An 11,553-nucleotide genomic window follows, 5' to 3' on the forward strand; every position below is an offset into this window, starting at 1 on the left:
GACTCAATATGTGTAATGTGATTCAGTAAATATAGGTTTCTTTATTATATATTCGATACTATAACAGAATCCTTTTAATAAACACTGCTTAATTTATAAAGCGCCATCTTTTATTTATTGTACAAGATACCTATTTCCTATAAATATTATAGTATAGTTAACTTATTATATATAGTGTAACTTATTATCAGTAAATCAATTTAACAATTAAATACTTATTTAAATAAAATAGTATAATATTGTTAATGTGCGTTCAACATATCTTTACAAAATCTTAGGCATCTTCCTAAAATCCTGTTCAACAAATCGCCTTTAACTTCCCTTGAAATATAATAATACAGTGAATTTGAATATCAAATATTTTAATCCAACAACGAACTATATTCCACCATAAAGTAGAAAGAAGGAAACCCCTAAATTAAGCTCAGATTAATTCTATCATATATAATAAATAAATCATATGGACTACTATATCCTTGAGTCCTAATATCCTCCGTTGAGTAATGTTCAAAATCATTTTAAACAAAATTTTGAGAACTGAAAATAGTTTACTTTATCAACAAAAAACATATTTTAGAATATTCTATTTGCCAACTAAAGTGTTGTGGATTGAATGTAGTGTTTAAGGTAGACTCTGCACGACATTAAGTCTATCGAGTTTTACTACTACTGAACAGATGATTTTCCTTGTCGACTATACACGGATTCAAACCCGCGGTTAAATCAACAGTAATGGTGGGTACAAATCTGAATATTCGGTTAAAGCAGATTCGACGCATTGATGAAAAAAAAAGGAAAAACAGCCTAATTCGCTGAGCACGTATATGCTTTTTTGTGAATGCGCCAAATCAGCTCAAGCTGACTGCTCGGGTCTGTACCCGCCATAAGAAAACCGTCACGTTACTTTGACCACTATGACAACCAGGTTGTTGCACAAATTATTTATAAAATAAAATTATTAATGTCAATTCAATATATTTATTATCAACAATGAAACTGTTATAAGGCCATCATAATTCTTATATATCACTAATAATATAAAAAGCAGCTTGGAATATGATACAACATTGTATTTCAAGATTAAAATTATTTACTCAAAATAATTACAATATATTTACTAAATTTATACTCATTCCACATTAAAATTGTTTACCACATTTCAGAAAGTGGATATTAACAATAGCTAATTATTTACCTAAGTTGCATTGGTACAGTATATTCATAAATTATTAAACAACATGGAAAATAACATAAACAGAAATAATTCCAAGTAATCATTAAAATTGCTGATATAGTGATTTATTGAGCAATTATTAGCCATTTTTCTTGTATTTGTTCTACTTGCTGCGTTACAATTGGATTTCTTAACCTAAGGCGAATTTCTAGTTTACCGCCTGTTTTTCTTCTACCATCCATCACCTAAAATAATAATTAGTCGTAAAATGAAAAATATTATTAATGTAAATGCAAATACTATTAATGTAGAATGATTTAGTGTAAATATAGCATCCATAACATTGTTTTAAAATGACTACTATATAAAATATATAAAACGTGAAGATACGTAATGTTAAAATCATTCGTTTTAAATTAAGTAATAACACTTATATATTAAAAGTTCTACGAATTATTTTAATTAAATTGGCACTATTCGATGACTCCCATACTTACATCAAAGCTATCGTGGATTTCACATTGCGTCTCCAATTGTTGTAGCTTTAAATTCACTGTTCCAATCAATGAATCGCTTCGGAAGAATCCACTAAAACATGAAATAATGTTGCTAGCGCAACCACAGTCGCAACTAGCCAACCGCATTATGGTATAGGAGTTGTTCATGTAGTTACGGTGCAAGTGATATAAAGGCTGTGCTTGACATTCCATTTATTAGCGATGTACAAATTAACATACAGATGAATGGACTGATAAATAACATAAAGTAGGCATTTTGTTATTGTGAAAATTAAACTTAGCATTGTTTATATATTAACTCTAGTTATTAAGACACTGTATTGATTTTGGGAACCATGAAAACAAATCAGGGTGCATTTTAATAGCAACTAAGACTGATATAAGTCTGTTATTATTCCAGTTAGGTTCAACCAAAATATTCTATCTTCTAGAAATATCTTCTATTTTTCGTGACTTTCGCTGTATGTACAGTGTCAATAGAACAATGTTAATTTTGGAATTATCTATTCGAATTTTTCAGCATTTTTGAAGCCACATCGATTTTTATTATAAGTGTTAATTATAATGCGGTTAGCCTGGTAAGCAGACATCGAGAAAGAACAGATTTTTACAAAGAATTTTGGCTCAATTCATACAGTAGTCATGTTTTTTTAGATGTTTATCTGTCCGAATATTTGAGATTATGCGTTCAACTATTCGCATGAATAAATGATAATTATAAAACTATTAGCCTGATGTTAAAACAAATGTAGCGTGTTCGTGTGGTACACATTTTCCTTCTTTCCGGATCTTTCCCAAACCACCTAGGCGTTTCTAATTGAAGGAAAAAAAATATCAATTTTCAACTAGTACGCAAGTTATTTGCTTATCTTCTGTATTGATATAGTTACCACAAACTTCTTCCTATAAGCGTTCGATGAACCTTAACGGTCTTCAAGTCAAACAGGAAAAATAATAAAAATTAAAAATGTAATGTAAAAATGTTCAATGTGCGTAAATATTAGGTATGATACTAATAACGGCAAGTCCTGGCAAACAAATATAATAACCACCAAATTTAATAGTATAGATGATAAATAAGTCAGAACCCTAATAAAGTGAGGTAGTTTTATTTATATGACAAATTAAGAAAAGGTATTTTAGTATTAAACGCGTAACCATATGTAATTAATCTTTAAATTAACATTTTTTCTGATAACTCTAATACCATAAAGGGTTTTATATTCATAACTAAAGTTATTATGAAACTAAGAATTTAGAGAAGCAAATGTATAGGCAAGTTTCAAGTTCTCTAAAATTAGGTTGTTCAATAAACTGAAGAAACACATCTTATTAATAGTAATATTATAAACTACATTCGAGTCGTTTACCATAATCACATATATTTATAGAAAAAAATCAAAAACGAATCACTTGCTCCTATTATCATGGGCCTGAATCAAAACAGTTAACAGTTAAACGAGTTTATACTTACGACATTGGCCAAGAAAGTGTGCGTTTATTGTTTGTAGATCCAAACTGATCATAAATAAAACATATTCAGATCACCCAGATTTTATGAACATAAAGACATTAATGTGCCGAATCTCTGTGTTTTTCATTTTGACTAACAGATTAAAAAACATGATTTAGAGAAACTTAAAAATAGTTTTGTTATAAATCTTATTTTATTCTGTAGCACACTTAAGGCGAATGATAGTTAAAGACGACGCAATTTTTAATACGAAGTTGAATAACAATGAAGCTTTACTCAACTTCGTATACAACAATTTCTTCACCGAAAACCTTTACACTATCAAAACAAAACATAAAACGCTTACATAAAATTATGGCTAAAATCAGTGAATTAAAATACGAATCATTTGAACATCCTGCTTATTTCGCAAAATTCTATGGTTTTTGGTTCGTCACGCCTCAAAAATTATTTAGTGGCAGAAATACTTTTAACAAAAAAATTGAACAGACTTCAAAAAAATAAATAAGGAACTCACTAAACCCTATCTACTGCTACTTAACCTATCTACTGCGTGTATTCTATATTCTACTGCATAAACACAATTTAACTTAATACCTACCTAAACCTATTTATTTATTTACAATATTATTTTAGCTACTACCAACTGATCACTTTGAAGTCGGTGCTGAGCAACAAATTAAATTTGTTTTGTTCATAATTTAATTTTGTGTATATGTCACAACATTATATTATTATTTTTGTATTGTTTGGGCTCGGCACCGACTTCAAACTCATCAGATGGTAGTAGTTAAAATAATATTGTAAATAAATAAATAGGTTTAGGTAGGTTTGCTTATTTTTATTTAGTTACGATTAGTATATACATATCTTATATTAAAACGTTTTTTCGTAAACAAATATTACAACCAAAGTAGAATAAAGAAAATTTGTTGCCTCCGTTGAGAATAGAAGCCGCGACCTCCGCATGTTGGCATAACGTTCTAATCGTTACCCCATACAAACAGTTGCCTACTTTGTTTCTACAACGTCTCATATCATAAGGTTAGTGGTTGAAAAGCAAACTGAACGGTTTTCACACTAAAATACTTCCGATTCTTCGTCACATCAGCAATAACATTATAAACAAATATCTGATTATTTTAGATAAAAAATATGTGAATACTTTGTACGTGCCTTTAAAATTTGAGCGTTTCCCTTGGTTTCCCCCTTCCCCTCAAGAGTTCATGATTTGGTTTCAATAGAACCAAATGAATGGGAAAATGAAAGAAATGGGAAAGTGCCCTTTCGAATAAAAAAAGAGTTTTGAAAATCGATCCATAAAGGACGGAGAAATCGGCGAATATACATTAAAAAAATATATACAGCCGAACGTAGAACCTCTTCCTTTTCGAAGTCGATTAATAATGACAAATAGGTGGTGAGATCTATAAACTGGGGGATCATTGGAATAAGTGTATTGAACTTGAGGGAAATTATATTGAAAAATACAATAATTCTTACAACTATAAATTCTGCAATAGTTCTTTCATTTCTGTATCTAAAGATTTTCGTTTCATTTCAGTTTATTGAACAACCTAATACATGTATGGATTACGTGTAGAGTATCTAAATTAAAAATATACAAAATTATCACACTCCTAGTAAATAAATATAGAGTATGAGATCGCATTCAAATGAATACAACAAAAGGGTATTAAGAATAAACTTACCCCTTAGAATAAACTTCAAACTTTATACCATGTCTTTTAAAAACTCTTTGGCATTGGCGAGATGTCCTTTGAATAGGTATAATAAAAGTATGATTATATGATGGATTGTTTGTATCCTTCACTGTACCAGTTTTATCATAGTAAGGAGTATCCTATAGTAAAAACATATCTAATATACATTAATATAAATCGCTATAGTGATATAACAGTGTACCTGTGGGAAAGGAAACTCAAATTTCACATATGTATCAATATCTTTTGGTGAATCTGTTTTATAGTTAATTCCCCTTATTATGACCAACTCTAAATCATTATCGTTCAGTTCAGTAAAAGATTTCACTATAGAAAAATCCTTCGTCTCATAATGGAACTTTGGAATGCCACTTCCCGTTCGTTTAGCTAATCTAACCAAATCCAAGTCTTTTGTAACATTTAATGCCAGCCTTTCGAACCTATAAACAAATGCACTATTTTATTTTCATTACAACAAATTAACAGATATGTGAAAATATTAATTATTACGCTACGTAAATGAAATTTAAAAATTTTGTACCGATTTGTTCCTGCTACATCACCCAACGCTTTATGATGATCTCGAGTACTTAAACACATTTTTAGCTGTTTAGTTAACTGCATTTCTAGCCTTGTTAAAACATCACTATCACTATCAGTATTTTCTGTACATTCGTCGGCCATTACTATATCATATCTAAAGCAAGAGGTATTTCCATTAAATGTTATTATAAAATGTACTAAATTTAAAAAATTACTCATTATCTAGTTGGGATTTAGCTTCTGGTGAAACTGGTATAGTGCCCCAATCAACTGGTAAACCAGCTTGAGCTGCCTCTATTAATTTGTCAAACCCATGCGCTTGGCGTAAGTATTCCTTGGCTTGCACGAGCTCGCCTTTTTTCTTGGCGTTTAAAGCCGCCGTTTTGAACTGTTTTTGTTTAGCTTGAAGAATCATTATTTGCTTCTCTTGATGTGTGGTCGAAACTTTATTACCTATAAAAAAAATCATATATCCTTTAACAAAAACTGAAGAAATTAACTACCAGATATTCTTGATACACCAGGCTTAGCAGGCTGGTTAACACTTTCATCACTGCCCTGCATCTTTGGTTTTGGTGGAGTAGGCAATTTTGGTTTTACTGTCACAGCTGAATCAGAAGAGGCAGGTGTCGCCCCAGACACAGGAAGTGGAGCAAATCCTGGTGGAGTTGGCAGTTCATCGAAAGCTACTGATTTTCCAGCCTTGTAAGCTTTTAGTGCCTGAAATAATTGAAAGAAGTTGAGTATTATATTACCTCCTTGAGATTATTCAAAAAAAATCTCTATCTCTCTTTTACGGCTCATTATGTAATTGTTTAATTGATGTATACCTTGTACCACTTCACCAAATGCTTTGTTATTAACATTACCTATTTGCAACTATTATTTTACACTTTCTCAATGTTGGAGTGTATTATTAAAAAGTCAAGGATGCAAGGCAGACCTAACAGTGTGTGTAGTGAGTAAAATGTTTTAGAAATGTCTGCCTGTTAACCACTGCATTGCCATAACATCGTTCAATCAACTTGTTAGGTGAATTTTTAATTAAAAGATTTATAATAGTTATACAGTTATAGTATACCTCTGCAACATATCTTTCAAAAAACAGCAATTCCAAAAACGATTTCTATGGGCTCATCATTATGAATAATAACAATCACATGAGATTTTTCTGCAACAATTGCTTGCTCAAAATATATATATATATATATATATATATATATATATATATATATATATTTTGAGTTGAGTTTCAACTAACCTGCTCAAATTGTTTCACCATTCGCCCAAATCTTCTTGCCTTACTTGCGTTATCTTCCTCTTTGGCTTTTTGTTCATGCTGTTTATAAAACACTAACCTGAAATATAATAATGTATTAATATATTTATTTTGAAAAATTTCAATAAAACCTTTGTTGCAAAGCTTCTTCCATTGTTCCTGCACTTATTAATTCTGGCTCAGGTATGTCACTGGGTAGGCCTGGTACTTCAATGTCAGGTGACTGTTTCTGTAATTCTGTTTCTTGTACCTGTGGTTCAGTATGCACCTGAATTGACATAAATTGTAAATCATACAAGCAGATATAAAATAATACTACCTCTCCTGGTGGTCCTGGCATATTTGAGAGATCTACAGATTGGCCACATTTTACTGCTTCAATAACTTGATCAAATTGTTTTGCTACTTTAACATACTTCAGAGCAATTTCAGTGTTGCCATTTTTTTTTGACTGCAAAGCCGCTCTTTTATATTCCTTCTGTCTATCTGGAAATATATTATAAGGATATAATATCTTAAATAGATAAGATATAATTAAACTACCAAGGAGCATATTTAATAATTCTGAATCAATGTTAGCTTTAATATCAACAACATTTTGCTGAACAACATCTGGCAAAGGATTTTCAGGCACTTGTGGTGGTAATGTTGGTGCTGGCCTTGATGGAGTCAACACTGCAGCAGAATTATCAGACTCTTCAGGCATTTTATGTTCAGAGGGTGTTTGTTTTGGCTTTATGGTTATTTCAGGGGGTACAGAATCATCATTAAGATTAATATCACTAAAAAGTAAGAATAACATGATTTTTTAAAAAACAAAATAAAGCCTTACCTCCCAGCTTTTGCTTTCTTTAATAAATCATTTAATGTCTTTATTGCCCTTCCAAAACGCCTTGCTTTGCTGGTTTCTCCAGCACTCTTTGCTTCTCCTTCAACTATCTGATAATTTTTTATCCTGTTTGTAAGAATATCAACAATATTTTCATTTGAATTTTGTTGAATATCTGGTGATGCTGTTGATTCTGTTGATGGTTCATCTGCAAGTCCTATATAAACTTAATTAGATACTCCAACATATATTTTATAATTTTTACCAGTAATATCATTGAGTTCACTTAACAAATCAGGATCATTTTCATCAACATCTTCATCGTTGACATCATCATCTTTTAAACTTTCTGATACCATTACATCAAATTCCATTTTAGACATGGGTACATTTGAGCCCTATATAAAATACCAACAGTCTATTATTTTAGTATTAAAAGCAATATATAAACCTACTTTTTTCCTTGATTTCATAGCATTGTTACCACCAGCTAATGCAGCTAATTCTGCTTCTAAATCACTATCATTCCCATCAGAATCCATTGATCCTCCTAAAGGATTCATTGGATTAAAGTCATTGGGGATATCAAATAAACCAAACTGAAAGATATAATTCAATTAACTTATTGAACATTATTCTGTACTATCATTTTAATCATCTTATATTTACTTTACTTGATTGAAAAAAATCTAATACGAATACCTGGGACATAGTTGCGCCATTATTTCTTTTAGATCGTTCAGGCTTCTTTTTACTAAACATGTTTTAATATGTAGGAAGCAACGGATTATTAATTCCTGTTATTAAGAAATGTTTGAACAAAATATAATATTTATTTTTAGACAAATGACGGCATATGTCAAATATACGATTTCTTGAAACAGTTTTTTTATCAGAAAATAAAATCACTAGATTGAATTACGATTGTATTCAAGACTAGTATTCTAGAATCCCCTTAAAGCTAATCCAAAATCAGCTGTTTCCAAGGTTATCATTGTCAACCTATGAATTAAAAATAAATTTAATACAAAAATCCGATCAATAAACTTCAGATGTATTATATGGTATAATTAATTTATTTAAATAAAAAACTTGGATTTTGTACAAACAGTGGAATTAATATGAATAAACAGTTGTATTTATTACAAGTTTATATATGAGCAAAATAAAAAAGTCATAAATAAGGTGAACATTAAAATTGTAATAGCTAGCCACAATGGTATTGTTTCTGAAAATAATATATATAGTATTATTACTTCTTACTATAGAAAAAAATCAAAGTACTTACTTCTATATGGCAGGGTATGTATACACACTTGATTATCTACAGATATTGACAAAACAGCAGCTTCAGCTACACTGCAAACAGTATAATTTTCCTGATTTAATACTGGCAAGAATTCTAGTCCAGTTACAAACATGGAGTGTGCACCAACAACATTTAAAATGCGCTGAAATATATTTATGTCATATTCATACAATTTCAATATTATTAATTTACTTGTAGGTTAAAAGCTGTATGAATTGATACAGATCCACTAAACATTGTACCTACTGCTATAAACCGGCCATCATCTCTTACTGCCAAAGCAGAAATGCTCTCATCAAACTCATATACCTGTTTTAATGAACCTAGAAATTCATTATATATATATATATATATATATATATATATATATATATATATATATATATATATATAGATATATATACCTTCAAGTAACCATTGCTGTAAATATGATTTTTGTTTTTTAGCAAGGCCTGTTGGATTTGTAAGCATATACAAAGCAGATCTTTTTTCACCTTCTATAACACCAAACCTGAAATAAAGTTGTTTTTAGTATCTAATATAATAATTAAATGTGAGTTAATTGTAACCTGCATCTTTTATATAGATATTTAGATCCCTCTGGTTGTTTCCAAGTTAGTTTTTTTACTTCCTTTCCTGTAACACTGTCCCACAAAATTGCGTGACCGTCCTTTGCAACAGTTATTAAATAATTTTCAAAAATACTAAAATCAATATCATCTATTTCCTTAGTATGGCCTTTCAGTTTTGTTAATGGTTGAAGACTAGGGAACCTCCACATAGTAATATGGCCATCTGTTCCTCCTAAAATAAGACAAGAAATAAATATTTATTCTATATTAAATACAACAGGTACCTGTAGCCATCAATTTTCCATTAGGATGTATTCGTACCACTCTACATAATGGCTCTGGACCATCAATGTCAGTCTGTACACTATCTGATGGAGTGAGAACGAATTTTAATCTTTTCTTTATATTATTATTACTTTTCAATTTTGGCTTCCTTTCACGTAACTCAGTATTTTCTCTATGATCACTACCAATATTCTCAATATCACCATTTTCTTGTGTTACTAAAATATTTATAAAATCAAAAATATTTAACGTTTTATTGTAAAAAGACATACCAAATTCTGAAATTACATTATATAATTGACAGTGACTTTCCTGTCCAGCAACTAAATAGGTTCTTTTTTCACCTAATAAAACTGAACAGTTCATAACAACATTTGGGCCTGTTTCATGTCTTGTCACCTCTTCAACATGAAACTTTCTTCCATCATGGGATAATTCAAATATCTCCTGTAAAAAATGAAATATATTATTGACAATAGCTAACAATATCATTTCTGCAATAATATATCTCATATAATAGTACATATATACGTATATGACTTACAAAACCGTTTGCAACCCCTGTTTTAGAAGAACCGCCACCTCCGCCTACTAAAACGTGTCTATTTGTAAGCATTTGGACAGTGTACAGCGGAAAATTAATTCGAGCAAGAACATCATCTATATTTCTATGGTAAGGTGCCATTACTAATAAATTTCACTTATTTTTAATAAATATTGGGAAGAAAAACAAATAACTTCCACGTAGATAACCTAAACAATGACAATGACAACAAATAACAGATCATATTAAGCTTAATCTACACATTTAATGTTTTACTTTTTCCGAAACTTTAGTATTAATGTTGGTAGTATTGAAAGCGGTGTTATTTTTAAAGAGAAATTAGAAGTTTTTGTTTTAAATTAATCATTAAAATGTCAGATTCCTGGAAAAAAGAAACTTTTAGAAAAAGCGTGGAAAACAAAATGTGAATTAGTAAATAATGCACATAATCAGATATATAATACATTTTTTTAGAAATGAGGCTATAAATCAGAGCAATAAATATTTAAAATATGGATCCAAAATCGAACAAGCAATTTTTGAAAAATCTAACTCAAAACAGGAATATTTAGGCTATATTACTAGAATAGTCTTAGACATTCGTCATATGGGTAAATATATTTGTTATTGAAAGTATATACTAAAATATAAATTTTTCAGTAATTGTGAATGCGACATGGCTAAACTCTCAAGTAATCACATAATTTTTTTAAATTTAAATACATTGAATATATTTTAGCTGGAAAAGGTATTAAATCAAAGACCTATTAAACTACGAAGAGTATTACCGCCATCTGAATTAGCAAAGTACAATGTTGAAATTTTAAAAATAAACAAAAATATTCAAGATCATGTATCTAAGCAATAGTAATTACTTGTAAATTATTGTTTTTGATTTAAAAATTATAACAACATAAACAACAAAATTGTATCAATGTGCGAAGTTTCAAATTATACCAGATATAATACTTTTCGTTTTTTCTGTTATGTTTTACAGAAATATGTTATCTTGTTTTATTAGTGTGTTCTGTTAATAATTTTGAAAAAAATTATATAGAAATGATCACCATATGATGCCTAAAGGAGGTTTTGTAATCAAAGTTGCAATCAAAATATCTAATACATTTAAATAATGCATTTTTAAGTATATTTTGGAAAAATTATTAATATATATTTTTTATTTTATATTTTGAAGCAATAATAATGTACATTTACAAATAAGTTATCAGTTGTCGGATTAGATATTGTTTTTTTTATGTATTTATAAAATATTTTAAACAAATGTTAACTAGCATTTAAATA

At 29.4% G+C, this 11,553-nt stretch overlaps 3 protein-coding genes across 7 annotated transcripts; 1 reads left to right on the plus strand and 2 right to left on the minus strand.

Annotated features, from left to right (window-relative positions):
* Positions 1-962: 962 nt before the first annotated feature.
* l(2)gd1 (lethal (2) giant discs 1) lies at positions 963-8,410 on the minus strand. Of its 5 annotated transcripts, none has more exons than XR_013005265.1 (15): positions 8,244-8,410; positions 7,997-8,140; positions 7,807-7,939; positions 7,545-7,758; positions 7,256-7,494; positions 7,032-7,198; positions 6,844-6,980; positions 6,695-6,791; positions 5,937-6,153; positions 5,649-5,886; positions 5,432-5,587; positions 5,093-5,330; positions 4,879-5,047; positions 1,672-1,762; positions 963-1,419 (listed from the first exon to the last, which is right to left on the minus strand). XR_013005265.1 is itself a non-coding variant. In XM_076400859.1 (15 exons), exons 1-15 carry the CDS (start codon positions 8,301-8,303, stop codon positions 1,300-1,302), a joined length of 2,403 nt encoding a protein of 800 aa, XP_076256974.1. In that variant the 5' UTR covers positions 8,304-8,410; the 3' UTR covers positions 963-1,299. The 5 variants fall into 5 exon arrangements, 3 of the variants coding, with proteins under 3 accessions (XP_076256974.1, XP_076256973.1, XP_076256972.1); XM_076400859.1 differs by having other exon boundaries at positions 4,879-5,030; XM_076400858.1 differs by having other exon boundaries at positions 1,672-1,804; positions 4,879-5,030.
* A 188-nt stretch (positions 8,411-8,598) lies between these two features.
* LOC143194239 (guanine nucleotide-exchange factor SEC12) lies at positions 8,599-10,480 on the minus strand. The gene is made up of 8 exons (XM_076400891.1): positions 10,252-10,480; positions 9,980-10,154; positions 9,707-9,925; positions 9,420-9,654; positions 9,255-9,361; positions 9,043-9,173; positions 8,830-8,992; positions 8,599-8,769 (listed from the first exon to the last, which is right to left on the minus strand). Exons 1-8 carry the CDS (start codon positions 10,390-10,392, stop codon positions 8,684-8,686), a joined length of 1,257 nt encoding a protein of 418 aa, XP_076257006.1. The 5' UTR covers positions 10,393-10,480; the 3' UTR covers positions 8,599-8,683.
* Positions 10,481-10,560: 80 nt separating this feature from the next.
* LOC143194242 (mediator of RNA polymerase II transcription subunit 15) lies at positions 10,561-11,222 on the plus strand. The gene is made up of 4 exons (XM_076400895.1): positions 10,561-10,675; positions 10,726-10,862; positions 10,912-10,943; positions 10,991-11,222. The coding sequence occupies exons 1-4, from the start codon at positions 10,623-10,625 to the stop codon at positions 11,117-11,119; spliced, it is 351 nt and encodes a 116-aa protein (XP_076257010.1). The 5' UTR covers positions 10,561-10,622; the 3' UTR covers positions 11,120-11,222.
* The last annotated feature ends 331 nt before the right edge of the window (positions 11,223-11,553 follow it).

The sequence above is a fragment of the Rhynchophorus ferrugineus genome, unplaced genomic scaffold (assembly GCF_030347505.1).
Source record: "Rhynchophorus ferrugineus isolate W39M unplaced genomic scaffold, kcgeb_rfMv2 rfM3, whole genome shotgun sequence".
NCBI classification, from domain to species: Eukaryota; Metazoa; Arthropoda; class Insecta; order Coleoptera; family Curculionidae; genus Rhynchophorus; species Rhynchophorus ferrugineus.